Genomic DNA, 23,156 nt, shown 5'->3' with positions numbered 1-23,156 from the left:
GGAGTGGCAGAGAAGTAAGAGTGGTACAGGATATGTACAAGGGTAGTGTGACATTGTTGAGGACTGTGGTGGGAGTGACAGATACGTTTAAGGTGGAGGTGGGATTACATCAAGGATCAGCTCTGAGCCCTTTCTTATTTGCAGTGGTAATGGACAGGTTGACAAATGAGATTAGACAGGAGGCCCCGTGGACTATGATGTTTGCAGATGACATTGTGATATGTAGTGAGAGTAGGGACCAGGTTGAGGAGACCCTGGAGAGGTGGAGATATGCTTTAGAGAGGAGAGGAATGAAGGTCAGCAGGGCTAAAACAGAATATATGTGTGTAAATGAGAGGGAGAGTAGAGGAATGGTGAGGATGCAGGGAGTAGAGTTGGTAAAGGTGGATGAGTTTAAGTACTTGGGATCAACAGTTCAGAGTAATGGTGAGTGTGGAGGAGAGGTGAAGAAGAGAGTACAGGCAGGGTGGAATGGGTGGAGAAGAGTGTCAGGAGTGATTTGTGACAGACTGGTACCAATAAGAGTGAAAGGGAAGGTCTACAAGAGGGTAGTGAGATCAGCTATGTTATATGGGTTGGAGACGGTAGCATTGTCGAAAAGGCAGGAGTCAGAGCTGTATGTGGCAGAGTTAAAGATGTTAAGATTTGCACTGGGTGTGACTAGGATGGACAGGATTAGGAATCAGTATATTAGAGGGTCAGCTTAGGTTGGACAGTTTGGAGACAAAGCAAGAGAGGCGAGATTGCGTTGGTTTAGACATGTGCTGAGGAGGGATCCTGGGTATCTTGGGAAAAGGATGCTAAGGATGGAGCTGCCAGGTAAGAGGAAAAAAGGAAGGCCTAAGATGAGGTTTATGGATGTGGTGAGAGAGGACATGCAGGCGGTTGGTGTGAAAGAGCATGATGCAGAGGACAGGAAGAAATGGAAACAGATGATCCGCTGTGGCGACCCCTAATGGGAACAGCCGAAAGAAGATGATTTAAGAGGTTTAAACTTATGCTACAGGCCAACTCATTTAATGTCGATAAACAAGTTTTGCAAGCATTTATGTGACCAGGGTATAATGGGTCTACTTTAAATAACTGAAAGACCACAACACCGAAACCCAGAAGACTGAGACCAGAATCACGAAACCTGTTTGTGTGTGTGGTGTGTGGTTTACAGTTTCACAGTTTTCGGTGTTTTGGGGTTTCGTGATTCTGGTCTCGTTTTTTTGTGTTTCGGTATTGTGGTCTTTCAGTTATTTAAAGTACACCCGGTATAGTATATGCAGACATGTTAACTGGAGTGTAGCACAGCTCAGCTACCAATTCGCTGCACAAAAATGCATTATTCGGTCTTTAAAATCAGCTGACAAAGGAAGAAGATTTCTACTGCATATTTAGAGCCGGAACACTAACGAGCATCCTGTACTACCACAGGCATCCTGATTCAAAGATATGAAATCTTCAGGCCCTAATGCCTCAAAATTCAAAATCTTCTAGGGGATCAGCTCTACTCAGTACTTTTCAGTTAAAAATAGTGTAGGCAAAATGTGTGGTCAAGAAGAAAGCTAGTTCACAAGTAGAGACACATCTAAAGATTGCATGCTTTAGCAAAACACCTTGTACATGTCCCGCCCATCATTCAAGCTGATTTCCATCACTGTGAAAATTCAACTGCTCGATTACTATTTCAGGTGGCCAGGGACTTTAAGAGATTTTGTGGTGCCAAATGCAGGACCCAGGTGAGGGTAAGTGCTTGGCAGTTTCAGAAATGACTGATGTGTTGCCGTTTTTGTTTGTATGTTTTTTGTCTTTTGAGGCTTTTAAACTGTGCTTACCATACTTTTATTATTGTTGTCTTTTTTGTTATGTTTGGTATTGATAGCTTTTGTGTTTTTCTATTGAGGAATTCTTTCTCATTGTAAGTGAAGTATACGTCTTTTATTTTAGTAACAGAACCGCATTTAATTTGATGCTGCTGTTCGGGTCCAACCATCTAGGGTCAAATTGGTCGGGGGTGAATCGTCCGGGGTCAAAACATCCTGTACCCATATTGATGACCTAGCTGGCCATTGATAAAGCGATTTAGTCAGCAGTGATAGAGCCAAGAGTGACAGATCTGATAGTGATAAGACCTTAGTGGTGACGGAGTCAGCAGTGACAGAACCGTAGTGATAATACAGTTATAGGTGATGGTTTTGATATTAATAGAGCTGTTTGTGCTCCTAGCATTGATGATAAGGTTGACTATGATAGATCTTGGTGTTCTTAGTGACGGCAGAGTTGGCGGTGACAGAGCCATTAATAACACAAGCAGTAATGAAAGTATTGTCATTGATGCAGGTAATGGTGGCAGCTGCTCTGTTCTGTCTGTGGGCTGGTCCCAAATAGCAACTGTAGTAGCTGAGAACTCTTCTTTTTGGCATCTACTTTTCTGAAGTAAAAAAACAATACCAAAGGGCTCTGGTTGACTAAGTTTGCAGAAGATTGCAGGCTAGGAGCAGTTGTTGAATCCCCAAATGACTTATCCATCCTGCAAGAAAGTTTGTCTCAAATAACTGGTGTCAAAATCATAGCCCGAAACCAAATGCTAAAAATGCAATATTGTATTCTTTGGGAGGTCATCTACCCCAGGGAATTACTGTATTGGCAGTACACCGCTAAGAGCCGACACAGTTGTTTGGGTTTTGGGAACTTATGTGGCTTGTTACATAACGTTTGACCAACGTGTTTTTTTTTTTTTTTTTTTTGTAAGAAAGTCCTTGTATATTGAGCGACTTATAACTTAAACAAAGGGACTGTGTCTAGATCTAGGGATGTCATTCTCCCCCTTTACTCAGCACGTGAATCATTGAATATAATGTCCCCTTTGACAGGAATCTGTCAAGGCATGTGCAACAACTGGAGTGTGCACAGTGATCCCTTACTAAAAGGATACGAGGCCTAAACAACATGTGCTGTATGGGACTGACTCAGAGCCCTGTCCCTATACTCTGTATCCTAATAACTGTTAAGAGGTGACCTGTGACTAGCATACAAGGCATCCTCTGACCCATTACTGATGAATTTGCTCCCCATCAGCAAGCCAGATGGTATCGGAAATGCTCTGTCTAGGGTTCAAAACCTCTTTTCCAACATCAACCGAATGGTTTGGAGGGACAGGTACATTTCATAGGGCATACTGCTACTGTGGAACAGACTCCCCATCTGTGTAAAAGAAAGTTCATCCCTGTCCCTATTCAAGCATACGTTAGTTCTATGGATGGGAAACAGAAAATTTACCACAGGACTGCCCCCTGTACTACAAATGGACAGATGCAGCACCTGCATACTTTATCCTGTTTGTAGGCCACCTTAAAATTATTTATGGAATGATCCCAGTTATTTACATTAGGGCTAATATATAATTATTGACCATGGGATGGGTAAAGCCAATCTGTAACCAAATGGGATAGGTTATTTTGAGCACAAAAGGGAAATTGGCAAGGCTTAAAATGGCCCACAATGGCAGCTAGCCTAGTACTTACCTATGTACATGGTCTTACCAATGAAGTATTATAAACAGGTTTTGACAGTTCTGTTAGATCTGCTCACCGCCACCATTCTGAAGAGCCAGTTATGTTTAGCCACATGCTGTACATTTGTCTTGTGTTGTGTAGTGACATTTTAGTGCTTTTTTACTTATTCATTAGATAGTGGTAGCAGTGTACTGAGAAGTATTAAACCACCATGACCGCCCACATAAGGAGATAGTGATAAACCAAGAAGTATGTGAAAAGGATTCAGCTAGTGTTGTACAGAATTTTTCATTGCTTGTTAAATTTAATATCTTGGCTAAATGTCAGATGAATATTATTTCTCTTCCAGCATGTTCTAGTTAGGTGCACAGTTGTTCTCCGTCATTTGCTCATCAGTACCTCTACTCCATTGTATAAATGGAGTTCTATGTGCTTAGTCAAGTATTGTCCACAGTGTTTTTGATCAATTGCTGTTCTTGTTGGAGCCAACAGGTGTGTCCATAGTTTAATTTTTATTAACATTTGTTTGCCAGGATAGTCCAACTGGATGTGTCTGTTTTCAGTGGAGTCTTAACCACTGGCAAAGGACAAAGATAGAGAACCTGGCAACTTGAGTAGAGTGCATTTATTGGGAGAGGGGGATACGGGTGTTATCATTCCCATGAGAAATAGGTTCTGTGAAACTGGCAGAGCTTTTTAAAAAATGTGCTGTGTAACGTTTAAGCAAAATGTAGTGTGGCCTTTAAGTTCCATCTCATAGGTGTTTACTAGGCTGATGATCACAAGGGTCCTTTTAATCCTAGCCATGTATCCCAAATCTATGACAAGTTCTGGTACCCTTGATGAAATATTCACCCCAATGGACCTATTCAGTTGTTCTGTCATGTATGAAATAGCACTTCACTGACAGTGAAGTGAAAGAATAACCCCAATGGCCCCATCAGTAGTTTGCCCACATATGCACAACCACTCAAATGACACCAAAATGAACCTTTCTCCAGTGACTTCTCCAGGAATTTGCCAATGTATGCACACGCACCAAAATGAAACATTTCTCCAAAATGACCACTTCAATATTTTGTCCATTTATCCAAAAGTACTTCACCTACATCAAAATGAATCCTGTCCTGTCTGATCCCTTCAGTCGTATGTCCATGTATGCACGAAGAACAAAATGAAACTTTGACCCTGACAACCACTTCACTGACACAAAAATGGCTAGTTTTCCAAATACCCCTTTGTTAGTTTGTCCTAATATGCACAAGCACTTCACTGACCATTCCCCCCTGGTGATCTCTTCAGTGGTATATCCATATATGCATAAACACCAAAATGAACCCCTTCATTAGTATGTCCTTGTATGCAAAAGCACTTAATTGAAAATTTCCTCCAACATTCCCAGCAGTTTGTCCCTGTATGTAAATGTACTTCACTGATACCAAAATTAAACATTTCCCTCAAATACCCATCCAGTAGTTTGTGCATTTGCACAGACTCTTAAACAACATCAAAATGAAACATTTCCCCCAATGGACCCCTTCATTAGTATGTTCAGTTTAGGGGTGTGGGAATGGTAAACTTCCCTTCCCTTCAATCCCCTTATCCATTGTGATAAGCCATAGAGAGTTTTACCAAGGTCACTGAGGCGACCTACATGGGTAGTTTTAAGGCAGCAAGTTCTACACCCTGTTGCCTTCCTTCCAGTACCAAAACCACACTTGCTGTGGACAGCACACTACTAAGCACATACAGCTCCATTTCCACAATGGAGTAGTGGTACTGATGAGCAAATGACTGAGAACAAGTGTGTACTTGACTAGAACGGGCAGAATGTAACTGTCGACCAACAAATGGCCCAAAATAAAAGTAATAATTGCCTGCCTTCCAGTCTTAACAGTCTTGCCTCATTTTCTTTTATTATAAGAATGTGTTTATAGTACCTACTGAAAATTATTTATGTAGATTTTCTTCTGCTGTCAGCAAGGTTGTGTAGGTACACAAGTGGAAAAACATTTTTTTCAGTTTTTTTAAGCTACAGTATGATCTGGAGTAACATTTCTTGCCTTTTTTTATCTTTTGTTACAGTGAGTATTGCAAATGCAGTCTTAATTGTTCCTGTTAGATACAACTGCACTGAAGAAATTCCATGCACTGCTTGGAGAGAACCTAATGTCCAGTACAGAAGAGTGTCCTGGTATAAGGTAACAAACTGCAAGATCCTCTGTCTTCTGTGTTTAAAAAGCTGGTGCAACATATTTGCGTGCTGGAGTTGATACAGGTTATATAATACACAATGGAACTGGTACAGTGTACATTTTGTTGTTTGGAGTAGTATGGGGTAGTGATCTGAAACAGGGAATATAACACTGGAAGCTCTAACGTTTTACAGACTATAGAGATTAGGAATGGACAGGGAACTGGAACAGATGGTGTAGCATAAGACTTTATAATGAGGTACAATATCACAGGAAGCTGAAGCAAATGAGATGTATTACAGGAAGAAAGAACAGGGTACGTAACACTGCAGAGGTGGAAGATATATAGTGATGTAACGGGTATGGCACTGCATGGAGCTAGTACAGTAGGGAGCAGAAGGCGCACAATATAGCAGGGGATTGGTGCAAGACCTGTATCTCAGGAAACTTTTTACAATAGGGAGCTGAAGTGGAATGCGTAACACAGCTGGGAGTTGAAATAAAGTGCATTTTTCGGGATAATTTTTACAACAGAGGGTTAGAATGTGTTAACTTTTATATTTCTGGAACAGGTTATTTAATATAGCAGGAACTGATATTAAGCAGGTAGTATGACTGAGGGAAAGAATAGAGTAGGTAACTTAGATATCCATACAAGGTTGTGTAGGGAACTGATACAGAACACATCCGTGCAGGGAAATGGCTCAGGATACCTGACATAGTAAAGACCAAAAGTAAGAATGATGGATTGGGGAGCTAGAACAGAATGTGTGGCTTGGTTGGAGACACACCAGGAAGCTGAAGCAGGCTGTCTAATATGAAAGAGAGTTAGAACAAGGTCTACAGAAACCTAAGATTTAGAAGTCTGTAAAAGGGCTGTTTTGTATGTCAGACAAAACTGCATACTATACAACTGTGCAGTTAAACCTTTCCCATGCTCTTGCAGACCATCCCACTTCCCACATCATGTGTGCTAGTCTGTCTGGTTCATTTTTGTCCCATTTTATAATTATTTTTGGGAAGAAATTGTCCCAAAGTTTATTTTAGTTTTTTTGGTGAATTTTGCAAAGGTTTCCCTAGAGAGTGCATGTGAGTAAAGAATCTTTTTTTTTTTTTCCCCTCTGGCATTTTGGCTTATTTCATACTTTATTGCTTCTAAACTTTGCTGGGGAGTTGTCAGGTTTTTCTTGACAGCTGCAAACAACAGCAGTTAAAATGCAGGCAAGACAGTGAGTCTCTTTCCTCTCTTGCTAAGTTAAGAAACGTGTCTGAGTCTAGCTAGGCTTTTTCTTCTGCTACTTAACTTTCCACAGTGGTGGATTCTGCTAACAGATGGTTTCTTAAAAAGCTGAGTATTAGTTTTATTAAATTAGATAAAATCTATTAAAATTCTGATGGTTAGTTTGTTGAATTCAATACTTTTGATGGTCTTCCTGTCCTAGTAATAGTGTAGATTGAAGACCAATTATGCCCAGCTCTTTATCATTGTTTTTGCATACTATCTTTTGCTTACAATGAGTTGACAGAATTGTTATTAATGGCTTATGTGATCTGGAGGTTCCTCTCCCTGTGTTCAGAAGATTCTGTTGGGCTGGCTTTCTGTCCAGTGCTTGTATCCCTAGATGTTCTCTATGTCCACAATATTTTTGATTGGCACTGTTAGACTTCTGACTTCATAGTGTTACTAAGGCACCAAATTCTAGCATTTTTCTACATGGTACCATTGCTTTCTGTGCCAGTCAGGTCCCATGTAACAGTTGAATTAATGTTGGTGTTGGCCAGTGTTTTGGCTTTTGGTGCTCTGCCTTGGTTTTTGACATCAGTAGTGGCCAAGACTAAACATATTGAGTCCCTTGTGGAATCTGTACTGGAAGATGTGGCTAAGGAAACTAGGGAAGGAAGAACAAGCTTACCTCTCCCACAAGAAGACTTAAATATTTGACAAATCCCAACAGTTAATGGAGTAGACAGGTGAGGCAGGTCAGCTGATCACATACCCTCCTCTCGGTGTACACTGCAGTTGATTGTAGGTTCACCCTGCAGTCTTCATGGGCAATTCCTCCCTTGTTGAATGTAGTTAAAGATGCTACCAAGATGGTTTACGAGGAGTCTGATATGGTGGCCTCCATCCCAAGGAAAGTCCAGTGGTGCATCCTGGCCACCCAGAAAGTATTCATTTTGGATGGAGACCCTAAATCAGACAGTGTGGTTTCTACAGCAACCTTAAAGAAGGCTAGAACACTAGAGAACCCAGTTATCCATCACTTGGATGGGGAACAACTTGTGATGGACAGATTCAGAAAGCATATCTTTATGTTCTCTCTGATGTCTTTGCATGTGCTAAATTAACCAATGTCCATGGCTCATTTCCAGTGAGACTTTGCCATCAAAATAAACTGCCAATAGGGGAGTTGTCAGATGGGCTACTTTCAGAGAAATTGACTTAAATCTTCTGCCACATAAGAATCTCCCTGGTTTGCATATTATAGCTGAGGGAACTGCAAGGGCTGCAGGATCTGAAAATGCCATAGGCCAGCAAACCTAGTACCTTATGACTGACTAAACTGAGGACACTAAAATTACCTTTTTTAGTGTATCTCTTTTTGTGACTTCTGTTTGGGGAAGGGTAAAAATAGCACCTGGAGAATATAGAGAAACCAAGCACAAAACCCTTACTGCTGTTGATGTCTCTCACTCCACAGCATTTATTTAATTGATTGTAGAGGTGCTCCATGTGGTGCCAGTGAGACTGCTAGAAAAAAAAAACCCTCCATGGCTAATTTCCAGTAGGGCCATGTCCCCAAAGGTGTATGTAGAATTGTTTAGTAGAGCTGCAGTCTACCCACAGGTGGACAGTAGCAGTGCTAAGGACATTTCTGACTGTCCCACTCTGGAGGCCACTGGGGATTGTTTTTCCTCCATTTATCCACATGGATGTGAATATATAGCAGTGCTAAGGACATTCCTGACTCTCCCACTCTGGAGGCCAGTGGGGATTGCTTTTCCTCCATTTATCCACATGGATGAAGATAACCAGGAACACGAGTGAGAAAAATAATATCCAGGGGAGTGTTCATTCACCTTTGTTGCCTGCATCCAGCAGCTGTCTTTCCCCTTTTCATGTATCCCACCCTGACAGAAACAAGTGTCAAAGAACAATATGTTAGGGCTCTTGTATAAATGAGCCATCCAGCAGGTACCACTTCACCAGAAGGGTTTTGGATGGTATTAGAAATCCATTTCTTTATATCAAAGCAGACAGTACTACAGCTCAGTTGCCTGAATCCCTTTTGTCTCAAATGAAGGCTTACATTTGGTCATTAAATAGTCAGTCTTCCTAGCTTCTAGAAGGAAATTGGTTGTGGTTATTGGACTTGCAAGATGTCACCCTCCATTTTTAAGATCACCAAGAAGTTCATCAGATATTTGTGCTTTTTGGATAGGATCAGTCATTGTTGGATTTCAACTGCACCCTTTGGTCTTACCTCTGCTCCCTGGGACCAGGTGTATGCCTATAATAGCTGCTTACCAGAGACTGCAGTGAGCAAAGATCTTCCCTCACCTAGATGAGTGGAATTTCACTGCTTCTTCCATTGAAGGATCTGTAACAACGCAGGAAGTCTCTGCACAAAGTTATTTTGCTCCCTGTGGATTAAATGAACCTTGCAGAATCCCACTTCCTTCTGACTCAGCCCTGTTTTTTTATTAATCATGATCCAGCCACAAGCCTTTGAGTGTTCTTGCTGCAGTATAGGTTATGTCTCCTGAAGAGTGTAGGAAGTCTTTCGATTTTTCCCGGTTAGGGGTCGCCACAGTGCAACTCCGGTCCACTCATGATTGGTAGTGGATTTTACGGTGCTGAGTTGCCAGCACGATGCCCAACTTTCAACGAAGGCATGCCCATTCATGCTTGCACCTACCTACATGTCTTTAACATCACTCGGCCACGGGGAGGACATGCACACTACACACAGAAGGCACTCCAGCCGAGAATCAAACGGGAGAACCTGCTGTGAGGTGACAACGCTAACCGCTGCACCACCTCTGCGGGAAAGTGTTCATTCATCTTGGCCTGTATTAGCAGACATTTGCCTAGAAACATTAATACTAATGCCAGTGACAGGGTTATGGTGCAGTGGTTTCAGAATGCCAGTCCTCTGTGTCCAGTAAAGATATCCAGTCTTGCAGTTCCTATCTTCAGTGATAGATACCACCCATTTAATGAAAAATGTTTTTCAGGCATTTGTTAATCAACACAAATGTTTCTGCTGTAGGTTTGCATGTACCACAATTGGAAGATGGGTCAAGGCACTTTATTTCCAAAAGAGTCTCTTCCTTACATAAATGTTTTTCAGGTGGAGGTTGTTCTTTTCATATTAATAGCCGTTCAGGACTGTTTCCTAATGGAATCCTTGAAATCCATTCAGAAAACGTAGTAGATTACTGCATCACCAAGGGTGGGGATTCAGTCTTACCCACTTTGTTGGTAGGATTTGAGAGTCTGGCCAGTAGGCCATTGAGTCTAACTACATTTCTAGGGAGGCCAGTTTCTTAGTGGTCAGGCTCTGCTCCTGCTTACTTAGGACTCTCAGGTGTTGCTTGAACCACTCATTTCCCAGGTGGGTTTTACATTGATGGGGCAAACCAGTGAGTGAGCTCTCAAATTTACTCGTGCCCCTGCTATTTTTCTGTGACCTTCCTTTTGGTGGAGGACAGCCCAAGGATGTTATTCATAAATGCTCTTTTGGTCTCCTGTGTGCTTTCCCTCTATTTTCTGTAATGAGTAGGTCTTTTCAGAAGGCCAGCATCATTCTCATAGTCCTCTTTTGGCTTTATAAGGTGTGGTTTCCCATGCACCAGCTTTTCTGACTGGAAGAAACACCATTTCGGCAGCCATTCAAGACTGCTGAGTCAGACTAACCCTTACTTGAATTCTGTGAAGCTAGTAGTGTGATTTCTCCATTTTCACTGATAGCTAGTGACTTTGCTATTTCATAAAGAGTAGTAGTTGCTGTCATTTTGTCTTTTCTAAGACCTTCCACTCAGACCCACAGAGATTAGTGGGCTTATTTTTCCATTTGGGCATCCAGTAAAGGGAATGGATCCATCTCGGCTCCTGATTCATAAGTACTTTATTATCCATCTGACATATCTGATACATGTCAGAATTATTCTTTCATCAAAATTAATTTAGCCACTACTTCCGACTTCCATTCATGAATAAATTTTTTCCTTTCTTGCTTTCCTCAAAATTTGCAGACCCTTTCTGTACTGCACTTCCTTCATCAGGCACTGATTTGTGATCCTGTTCCACCATGGGACATTTTCTTTATGCTAGAAAAGCTCGCCTTTCTTTTTAAACCCATAGGATGTTCATCGTGTTTCATTGTTGCAGTCATTACACTTGGGTTATCCTGCTGGCAGGCTACCCGCAGTCGGCCTGAATTCCAAAGTCCTGGTCCGGCGTCGGTTGCTGTCGCCTCTTCCCTGACATCAGTGCGCCAGGGGTATAAAAGATGCAGCTGACGCCATTTTCTTCAGTCTTTCTTGCCACGCGGTGCCCAAAGCAAAAGCAGTTCGCAAGTGCCGGTCGGTCGACTCCTGAGATTTTCAAAATTGAATTCCAGATCCGAAGTCTTCAATAAAGATAGGTACCCCGTTCGGGAAACTTTTTTCTTGCTCCAGACCGATGTCAGGAAAAAGGTAACAATTGTATTTCTTGTGGGAAGCAAATACCTCATAAGGATTTTCATTCTTACTGTATTCCTTGCCTAGGCCCTGACTACGATGTTGCTAGTTGTCAGTTTTGTGCTAGATTTAACCAATGCACTATTAAGCATTGGTACGACTTTGCTTTTCATTACTTTGACCGAAGGTTTAACTATATAATGCCGTCGGAACAGTCGACGACCGGAGTTCATAAAAAGCGCAAGGAAAAAGAAAAGGACAGGCATGTGAGGTCCAAAACCAAGCCAGTCGCCGGATCTCAGTGAGGTGCTTTCGCAGCCCATGACACCCGTTACCTCAGAGCCACAGGCCGCCTCTGACTCCCACATGGAGACAACTTGGCCTCTGGATACTCAAGGTATTGGGCCTTCGGAAACTAATCCCTCAGATGGGTCTGGAGCCGCTGAGCAGGCATCGGCTTCTAAGGGTGTTTTCAGACCTACATAGCTTTATATCAAGCCAACTTCAGTATCCAAGACAAAGACTAAAACAGTTTTAAAGACAAGGAAACAAGTACAGCATTCTCCAGGACAGACTTCATGCCTAAGAAACAGATGCTCAAAAGAAGACCTAATTACTTTGATCAGGGGTTCCCATCCCCCTCCTGATAAGAGGCCTAGGCAAGACACTGAATATGATTCCTCTGATCAGGTTTCCATTTCCTCTGACTCCTCTTCAGAACAGGGATACTCTATTCCTCCCTGTTAGGATTCGGATGCTGAAGAATCTATTCCTTCAGCTTCTCCTCCTGAGGATTTCTCCTTTGGGGAAAGCCTGCATACCATGAGGGAGCATCTCCACTGGGAGAGACAAGATTACTCAGAATCTAAGAAAAGGCTCAGAGACTTTCTTTTACTACCTCAGCACACACCTCTTGCTATTCCACCTGTTCTAGACATTGTAGATGATGCATTTTCAGAGTCCGGCCTGTCTCCCGACTCTTTACCTCCTGCACCTGTTAAGCCAGACAGATACTACAGGGTTCCAGATTCTCATAAATTTCTATATAAAAACCCTGCAGCTGACCCAGAAACGATTTCTCAGGGCCCCAAAGGGGTCAAGGCCGCTACTGCAAAAATGCCTGTCCCCTGAGATAGAGATTCAAGGGCACTGGACAGATGGGGGAAAAAAGTTTACACTTCTGCTGCCTTGGCTGTAAGGGCTTTAAATTGTCAGTTTCATATGCTTAAATATCAGCAATACTTAATGTCTCTGCTAAAACAGAAAATGTTGACAAATTCTGAATGTTCTGAGAACAAGGAAATGCAGGATTTATTGCATGCAGTTGAACAAGTGGGAAAGCATACTTTGCAATGTGGTTATGATTCATTGGAGGCCTCTTGCAGGGCCTCTAACAGGTTCTGTCATTAGAAGTCATTCTTGGTTAAAGGAACAGACTCTGCCTGATCATAAAGCAAAATTATTGGATGCTCCATTACAGCATGATACCTTGTTTGGTGTTAAGGCAGAAGAGGTGTTGAAGAAAATGGAGGATAAAGCTGAATCTATGCAAACAGTAAAGGATTTCTTACAGGTACAGCCACCCAGATTTAGCAGGAACTGGCCTTCTAAGAACTGGTCCTTTCCCATGTCAGACAGGCCACAAAGAGGCAGATATAAAGACGCCCTAGAGGCAGACAACAGCCCCAGGGTTCATACAGGCCCAAACAATGGGGTGCTTCTACCTCCAAAAGTGGAGAAGACAAATCACAGCCATTTAGGAAACAGTCCCAATGACTTCCCTCTGTCAATGCCAAGCATTTATCTTTTGGCAGCACCCTTAGGGGGAAAGCTAGCACTTTTTTCACAAAATTGGCACATGATTACCCAGGACAAATGGGTGTTAAATATAGTCTCTCAGGGCTACAGGTTCCACTTTCACACCCTTCCAAAGGCAAAAGGTATGCCAGACCTGCCACACAATCAATGGGCAGAGGTAGAAAAACAAGTTTCATCTCTCGTGGACATGAGGGCTATTCAGCCAGTGCTACAAGAAGAGCAGGGACAAGGATTTTACTCAAGACTTTTCTTAGTACCAAGAAAGGACAAAGCATGGAGACCAATTTTGGACTTGTCTATTCTAAATACTTTTCTGGACGTTCCGAAATTCAAAATGTTGACTCTGCAGCAGCTTCTGCCCATCCCTATACTTGTTATAACCATTGGAGCTTTTCTCCCCGGGCCTCCACTGAAAATGGACATATATCCAGCTGGACTAGCCCGGTCAACAAATGTAAAATAAAAAAAATAAATAAATAAATTGTAACTTTGGACCTCAAAGAGACATACCTGCATGTCCCAATCAGACAATCTTTCAGAAGATACCTCAGATTCATAGCTGGCTCAATGCACTACCAATTCTCTGCACTACCCTTTGGCTTATCTACTGCGCCCAGGGTCTTCACAAAATGCCTGGCACCAGTAATTGCATTTTGCAGACAAAGAGAAAAATATATCCCTACTTGGACAACTGCCTTATTCAAGCAGAGACCAAAGGCACTCTACTAAAGCATCTGGCGTTTGTAAAAAGATTACTAATTTGCCTAGGGTACACAGTAAACGAAAATAAATCAAAACTAGTACCCTCTCAAGAGATAATATTCCTGGGTGCAAGCTTAAACGCAACTGCCCAGATGGCTTATCTCACGCCAGACAAACAAAGGCAACTGACTTCTTACTTCGAAAGCATGGCAGCAAAGACCCAGTTATCTGCAAGAAAAATTCTGCAGGCTCTGGGCTACATGGCCTCCTGCATTCTGCCAATTCCATATGCAAGACTGCATATGAGGAAACTACAATGGTACCTAAAAAGTGTTTGGACTCAACATTGCCACAGCCTGGAATCATTAATTTCACTCATTCCCTGCCTGCAACAGGAGTTTTGATGGTGGGCACAGGCCTGTCACCACAACAAGGGACAGCCATTCACTTTACCCACAGCCAGGCAAACACTAACAACAGATGCATCAGATTATGCCTGGGGGGCCCACATGGCAGGAAAATGTATTCAGGGCACATGGCCCGCAAGCCAAAGGCATCTTCACATCAATCAAAAAGAGATGTTAGCTGTACAGAATGCCCTGACAGCCTTCAAGGACCTACTTCATCCAGGACAGCTGCTGATAAAGACAGACAACACCACAGTCATGTGGTACATAAACAAGCAGGGGGGCACACATTCCTACGCTCTCTGCAGACAAGCCATGATTTTGTGGAACACAGCATTGACTTACCAAGTACACCTGCAAGCACAATTCCTGCCAGGAAAAACAAATGCTCCGGCAGACGAACTAAGCAGAAACCTCATGGATCCTCATGAGTGGAAACTAGATCCACAAATCTTCAACATAACAAGGAAATGGGGATGCCCGCCCAGACATAGATCTTTTTGCCTCCCCTCATAACTGCCAACTTCAGAGATTCTGCACAAGGACTTATCACAAACAAGCATGGAAAGTGGATGCTTTGTCATTCAGCTGGAACAACCTTACAGTATATGCCTTTCCTCCACTGCCTCTCCTCCCCAAGGTACTCCTAAAGGTTAGACAAGAGAAGCCACAAATGATACTGACTGCCCTGGATTGGCCACGCCAACACTGGTACCCAATCCTAAGGAGTTTGTCTCAAGGCCCAGCCTGGACATTGCCTCAAATTCCTCATTTACTGACCCAACAAAACAATCAGATCCTGCACAGCCATCTCAGAACCCTAAATCTAGCTGCATGGCGGATAGTGTAACCATTCAGAATACACCTCTCTCTAAAGCGGTTATGGATGTTATTTTGGAGGCCAGGAGGCCCAGCACCAGAAAATAGTATGCAGAAAAATGGAAGAGATTCTGTGCTTTGGAACCAGGCACAAGGAATTGACACGCTTGTTCGAAAGATTCCTCAGATTTTACAATATCTAACTGAGATGCTGGACAAAGGCCTATCCTTCTCATTAATTAAGATCCATGCCTCTGCCATTTTAGCTCATTACAATATGGACCCACCTATTTTTTCACATTCATTGCTTAGGCAGTACCTCAGGGGGGGCCAAAAACATAAGACCTCCAAGGAGAGCACCAGTACCTGCATGGGACCTCAATTTTGTCTTGGAAAAACTCACACTGCCTCCTTTTGAGCCAGCCAATACAGCTGAGATAAAATTCTTATCACGGAAAACAGCTCTGCTCCTAGCAATAACTTCAGCAAGAAGAGTCTCAGAGTTACAGGCATTAATGGCTGTGGAACCTTTTATTATCTTCCATCCGGACAGAGTTCCTCTAAGGACAAACCCAACATTTATGCCTAAGGTAGTGTCCAGTGTGGCTTTTAACAAAACCATTCATTTGCCTACTTTTTACCAAAACCCACAGAATAAAGGGGAGAGACTTCTTTCTGCATTCTTTGGACATACACAGATAGCTACACTTCTACTTGGGCAAAACTAAAGCTTTCAGAAAGACTGAGCAACTTTTAGTGGCATATGCTGCAGGATCACAAGGAAAGGCCATCTCAAAGCAGACTATTTCAAAATGGATAGGACACTGCATTAATTTCTGCTATTCACAACATGGCAAATTAGTGCCTAAGGGCATTAGACCACATTCTACCAGGGCAGCAGCCACCTCAGCAGCCTTCCTCAGAGGAGTACCAACCAAGGATATTTTGGAGGCTGCAACTTGGTCTTCAGTGCACACTTTTACTAAGCACTACCACTTACCTCTTTACTCTAAATCCAGAGCAGGCTTTGCCACTGCAATTCTGCAGGGCCTTATAGCCACTCCTAATTCTATTTAGACCCAGCCGCCCAACCTCAGCTTTGGGATTCAACCCAAGTGTAATGACTGCAACAGTGAATCATGATGAACATAGTACAGTTGTGTACCTACCATAAACGTAGATGTTATAGAGTGTATTCACTGTTGCAGTCCAGGTTACCCAATCACCATCCCCCTTTCTTTGCTGGGACTTATCTGTACTTCTCTTTTCTATACAACCTATGTTGTGTATTTGCTTGTAGATGAAGGTATTGTTTATTTTAGTGCATGCTTTTATAAGCAATGTTTTTTAGCCTACCCTTTTGGGGGCACCTGACATCTGGGGCAAGAAAAACTGAAGAAAATGGCGTTGGCTGCATCTTTTATACCCCTGGCGCACTGACGTCAGGGAAGAGGCGACAGCAACCGACGCTGGACCAGGACTTTGGAATTCAGGCCGACTGCGGGTAGCCTGCCAGCAGGATAACCCAAGTGTAATAACTGCAACAGTGAATACATGAACATCTACATGTATGGTAGGTACACAACTGTACTTTCTACAGAGTTTAAATACCTGTCCTAGAACAACCTTTATCTACTGGCCAGTACTTTGGCCAGAAAGGATTTGTGTGCAGGCTTTGTCTGTCAGATCTCATTATGCTTTGTTCCACAAAGACAGGATGGTGCTTAGAACATATCCTTCCTTTACTCTGAAGGAGGACATGGAGTCTAATTTAAACCATTCTGTAACGCTTTTTTTTTCCTTTTCGGCAGTATTGAAATGTTAGGACCTATCTTTATTGCATATATGCCCACAGAAAATTTGATGTCCTGGTGAACAGAAATTATCCATTATTTCTTTTAGAAGAACTTGATTTGGTCAAAAGGTGTCTTTCATGTTGTTAGCGGGTTGCCTTGAGTTTGCTTATGCAAAGCATTTAATGCCCTTGACTGCATTCCAGGGCTCATTTTACTGGAGCTTAGCTATCTGCATGGCTGTATCAGTAATAAAGCTTTAACTGATAAATTCACAGTTGCAAACTGAACTTCCCTTACCATATTGGCATGGCATTACAAACCTGACATCTTTAGGTGAAAGTCTTCACTTGAGGGCCCATGTTGTCTGTAATCTGTTTTTAATGTGTAATCAGGGAAAAAGATTGCTGATCCGTTAAAAAAAAAAATGCGAAATAAAGTGGGGGACTTCACCCCCCCCACTTAAATATACCAAATCTGAGATCGCACCACAGTGGAGGAAATGGCAAAGTCCAGAAAACGGCCCAGTGATTTTTTTCCCTGGGGGAAAAAAATCGCTGTTCTTTGCTTTCGGAATTTCACCATTTCGGGTAAACAAGTTTGAAACAGCATTTGCTTACATAATAGGAACCCTACTATCATTTAGTCTTGCAGAAACATTTTCTCTGACATTGCTTGTACAAAGAAATGCATGCTTTATTGTTTAACTCCCACACAGTTTATCCATTGTTGTCTGTACTGTTAGCTACCATGCAAACCTCTTGAGGTTTATGCCATTTCTGCTTAGCAACACACAAAGCAGGAGACCTGTAGGATAGTGCTTTAACATCAGTGACTGTCAGGACCTTCTGATCTGTGGCTGATCTGCATGAGCAAGAGTAGTTTATGTGTAGTATTGTTTCATTGTTCATGTGTGCAGAGCAGCCTTGCAATTGCTTCATGTTTTGTCATTAGAAATGTTGGGAATCAGAAATGCAGTAGTTCATCTTATGACCCACAGGACCTGCAAAAGTGTTACGAGCGGTGCTACTACACAGTTTGTGTGCCCTTTAGTGAAGCTGGGACAGCATCATCATTATTGGTATAGCTGTTTTACACTTGCTTCCCTTATGTCTGGATATGTTGATAGATTGATGATCTAATGATATTCAGAAGGTGGTGGTTAAAGGCATTGTAATGACTAAAGAATTTGTATGAAAAGCCTTACAAGACTGAAGTGTCAGTGAATACATACTCTCTGGGTGAAGTCTGTGGATTACTGAGACTTTAAAATGCTTTCTCTTTATAAATGATCTGATACATACCCTTCCTAAGAGAAAATCTTGAGAGAGAAGACTGTCCTAGTACAAGAATCATGCTATACTTGGATGAAAGTAGGTTGGGGTAGAGGATGGAGATAGCAGGCACACAGTAACTGCTGTGATGATGGTGGTACGCAACTGTATTGGAATTTAAGAACAAGTCATGGGATAAAGCAGGCCCACAGGCATACAGACAACATGACTGTCTGTAGCACTGGTTGCTAGTGATGAGGAGTCTCTCTGATCACTGGCAGGCTTCCTGGAGAGGGGAGAATAAATGAGGGAGATAATTTCTCTTGATTTAAGAAGAGAAAACAGAGAATCATTGCTTGATCCTGCTCTTGTAGTGACTAAGGGGAGGCAGGTACGGCATTATGAGTGGGACACGGCACGTCTCCCCTCCCTCAGCTTATACAGCATACTGACTTCATGACTTGTTTGAGTTCTAGAGGTTGTGTGCAGGATATCGAAAATGGGAAGAGCAGGAAGACGTCTGTAGCTCTGCTTTATTTCATACATTGGGGACTGAAGGAAGTTGTTGCCCTTCTCACCCTCATATTGACACACACACAAAAATGCATGGAGTAAGTACTCAAGAATTTAGAGAACGCACATGGGTGCTGCAAAGCAGCTGCAACCTGTTTTATGACAAGTGTGGAAAATACATCAGTCACTTATGGTATACAGTCCATATCTGCTGCTTGGACGCTATCTGGTGTAGTAACTAAATGTTTTCATAATAGGATTCTTTATCCTCACAAGGGACTTTCCAGTCTATGTATGGGGGTGTTTTTTTTCATAAACGAGGATGCCCAAAGAACTGATCTGGTAGTAGTAGTCTATAAATTTTGTTGCGCATTATACAAAGTGTATACTCTGTACAAGTTAAAAGATGCAGTCTGATGCTAATGAAGGGTCTGTAATACTAAAACAGACAGCATTTCTGTAACTGAAGCCTGAATGACGTAAATCCATTCTTTGCAGTTCTCCAGTAAGTACATATTTTCAAAAGTGGTTTTATAAATTACTTGAACTGGAAGCTGTAATACATTTTACAAATTGAATTCTAGGTAACATTCACATAAAAGTTACCCGAAAGTACATTTCATGATGGCTACACTAAGCAATTTAAATGCAGATTTTATTCTGTATTTAAAATGAAAAGACTTTTTCCAAATTTGTGAAATAAAATTTCAGGCTTACACTTTTAAGTGTTGATTTGAAATGGATTGTTCATTCTGATAACCCAAAGACCGTAAGAATGGAGTAATAATACACATTGACGGTTGGCAAATAACTTATGACATCAAAGTGGTGACTGCATTCTGCGAGATATTATTTAACGTCACTTCACATTAAATTTGCTTAATGGCGGTGGAGACAGTAAACATATGTCTGCCCTTTGTGTATTTAACATTCTGCCACAACTCCATCCCTTCCTTTTCCCTTACACTTTTTTTTTCAAGCGGTCTGAACCCCCCCCCCCACCCCACCCCACAATGCCTCTGATTCCGTCTCTGGTACCCATTCCAATAGTCCATTTCATGGGTCACAGCCCTCTTTATAAAAAGGGCTTTTTGAGATCCAAGGAGTAGTTAGTCCTTAAAATGTGCTTAATGTGCTTTGTCCTTCCCTTTCTGTCCTTGTTCAGCATGACCCCTTTACATCTCTTTGAGATGATCTGTTGCACTAACACTGAATCATTAACTGTTTGTTTCTGGAATTTATTCTCCTGAGGATACACCCTAGTATTGCATTATTGGTACCACTGCCTTCTCATTCTACTTCTGGTGGTCCAGTCCAGATAAGATCAGCACCACCAGATCCTTTTCTTACTCCGTTGCTATAGTCCACAGTCTGCAATTCATTGTGAAGTGGACATTGTTTGGTATACCTGGTTTACCAATAATAAAAGAAGAATATATGAAGCATGAATTTGTCTTAGTCTCCAAACATGCCAGTGTTCAGCAAATAATATCTGTGGTTTAAGCATCATGCAGTATTGACAGCTCTGTTCTTCCTTTATTTTAGGGAAGCACTTTGACATAAGTACCGCTGGGCCATTAACCGAAGTACTCTTCAGTCTGCTGGATGACTTGGCATGTGTTGGCACCTGTGCTGCATATATTTAGACAGATTGTGTGGTTGCCTGAAACGCATGACACCTGCCTGTGTACATACTGGTATCGTTCTGCAGTGCCGAAAGCCATATGGGATATGAAGCTGGTTATAATGTTGTAGGAATTTTACTTACTAGGGGAGGGGATATCACCTTCTTCTTAAAACTATTTCCTACAAAGCAAACAATGACTTGATTGTTTAAATCCAGTTCTTCATGGCCAGTTATTGGTAAATATTTAAACCTATGTATGTTTTTGGTAAATATTTAAACCTATGTATGTTTTATCTTGTTTGATACACAGCTAGTGTAGTATATGTCTTATGACATACGACCTGCCTTTGGCATGTGCGTATTACACAAAGTAACATTTTACAGGCTTAGGCCACACTACAACATCAGTAGCTGAATTACGGCCTTCTTAAGTATCATATCTTGGGAGGAGTACCAGTTGTATGACACTTGGAGGTCAGGTAAGAAGTTTGAGATCAGGACAAAGACGTATTTCTGCCCTTGACTATAGAGAACACATTTTGCATTTGGACTAGCCTCCCATCTCCCCGCAGATGGTCTGTATAGCTGTATGTAGTGTGGATCCTTTGCAGTTATGCTCTAGTCTAACTGCATGTTGACCTTTGCTGTTGAATTTGTGATCATATTAACCTGGCTTTTGTTACACCAAATTGGATATTGTTTGTGTCTATTGCACTATTTACTTCTCTTCCAACAGTTTAATTTATGTTTTATCATTATGTAACAAATGATGTTATGTAGTCCAATCTCGCCTACATTCTTACCCGTGGGTTCGGAGCCGAATATCGGCTCCGACTCTGCCAAACTTTTCTAGCTCGAAGTCTTCTATTGGCTGGGCTAAGAAGGTATCCCATGCTGCATTGCTCTATCTCCCCAGATCTCGTTTGCCACTCGTGTAGCTCGGACGTGGTCTCGCTCTTGGCTGTGGCTAAGTACCTTTTCTTCTTCTTGAGAGAATTTATTTACAACCAGAAGCTATTTTAATAGCTATTCCTAGTTTGGTGTTATTTGTGTCATTTTTTGGTGTGTGTGGATTGTTTTGTGGTATCCCACTAGCTGTTCCAACGGGCTAGGCCCGTTTCAGTTAGAGGACCTAGTCTGTCCCCTTGCTTCCCTGTTTTCTAACTTCTAAAACCATTTAAATTAGAGGTTTTAGTCTTGATTCCCTTTTGTGTGTGTACTGGTGCTGGTCTAAAACCATTTAAATTAGAGGATGTTCTTCGTTTTCCATTGCTGCAGTCCTTACTATTGGGTATAGTCCGCATCCAGTCGGCCCGAATACCAGAGTATAAGGCTGACGTCGGTCAGGGCGCATTAGACTGACGTCAGTACGTCAGGGTACTAATGCGCATGACCGGCGTCTTATCCTCAGTCTTTTTTGCCGCGTGGTCCGATGCAGAAGCAGTTTTGCGAGTGCAGGTTGGCGTTCTGGAATATTTCCGAAACCGGAGTTTCAGACCGAATCAGAGTTGGCTAAGTACCCCGTTGGGGAACATTTTGTTTTTTTCTTGCCTCAGTATTTAACCAGATGTCAGAAAAAGTGAATAACTGTATTTCTTGTGGGAAACAAATACCTCATAGGGATTACCATACATTGTGTATACCTTGTTTAGGGCCTGAGCACGACGTTGTTGGTTGCCGCTCTTGTGCTAGGTTTAACAAACGCACTATTAAGAGGAGGTTAGACTGTGCCAGATTAGTGTTTGGGAAGCGTTGCAATTATAAAATGCCGTCGGATGCTCCGGCGCCCGCTTCGTCCAAGAAGCGCAAGGACAAAACAGCGAAGCCTAGGGTTGATGAACCGGCAGTCCCGGACGCCGGTTCTTTAGGAGGCTCAGTGGAGCCAGAGGTTTTGCCAGGAGTTTCTATGGAGTCTCAGGCAGAAACTTTACTGTTACAGGATGTACCCTCTCAGGAGGCAGGCCAGGCTGAGGGGGCTTCTCAGGTAACTATTCTTCCCTCTCTTCCCAAAGTAGTTAGAGCCTCTCCTTCTGTTGCCAAAACTTCTTTTAGAGGTAGGCCAAGTTCAGCTTCAGTAGGGGCTTCTCCTAGCCTTTCGGGTTCTGTACCTAAGAAACATATGCTTAAAATGGCAGAAGATTTGATTACTATGATTAGAGGTTCTATGGGCCCTCCTGATAAGAGGCCTAGGGTGGAACCAGAGTTTGACAGTTTTGAACAGGGTTCAGGGGCTTCTGAGTCTTCTGCGGAAGATTTGCAGGAGTATCCTCATTATTCTGATTCTGATGTGGATGATGCCACTCCTTCGGCTTCTCCTCCTGAGGATTTTTCATTTTCAGAGACTCTGCATTCCATGAGGGAGCACTTTAAATGGGAAGGCCAGGATTACTCTGATTCCAGGAAGAGGCTTAGGGAATTCTTGTTTTTACCCCAGCATAGGCCCTTAGCTATACCTCCTGTGTTGAATGTGGTGGAAGATGTTTTTGCAGAGGCTTCCCTGAACCCTGATTCTTTGCCTCCTGCTCCTGTTAAACCTGATAGGTACTATAGGGTGCCCGAAGCTCATAAGTATTTGTTTGAGTCCTAGGGCGGACCCAGAAACTGTTTCTCAGGGGCCTAAAGGTGTTAAGGCCTCTGTGGTTAAAAATCCTGTTCCCACTGACAAAGAGGCAAGGGCGTTAGATAGGTGGGGTAAGAAAGTGTATACTTCTTCCACTCTAGCCATGAGAGCGTTGAATTGTCAGTTTCACATGCTGAAATATCAAAATTATCTCCTTTCACAATTGAAATCTAAGGTGGATGCTTTGGCGGAAGGTA

At 42.3% G+C, this 23,156-nt stretch overlaps 1 protein-coding gene across 5 annotated transcripts in view; it reads left to right on the top strand.

The window, feature by feature from the left end:
- The window catches only part of LOC122817012, a 505,254-nt gene that overhangs the window by 45,147 nt on the left and 436,951 nt on the right, over window positions 1-23,156 (top strand). For all 5 annotated transcript variants that reach the window (XM_044090123.1, XM_044090122.1, XM_044090124.1 and 2 more), the window contains exon 2: window positions 5,589-5,704. In XM_044090123.1, the coding sequence (XP_043946058.1) occupies window positions 5,589-5,704 (116 nt within the window). The remainder of the gene's footprint in view (window positions 1-5,588; window positions 5,705-23,156) is intronic.

Source organism: Protopterus annectens, chromosome 12.part0 (assembly GCF_019279795.1).
Source record: "Protopterus annectens isolate FY-2018-M chromosome 12.part0, PAN1.0, whole genome shotgun sequence".
In the NCBI taxonomy this organism is placed as follows: domain Eukaryota; kingdom Metazoa; phylum Chordata; order Ceratodontiformes; family Protopteridae; genus Protopterus; species Protopterus annectens.
This window is presented reverse-complemented; position numbering and strand designations above follow the sequence as displayed.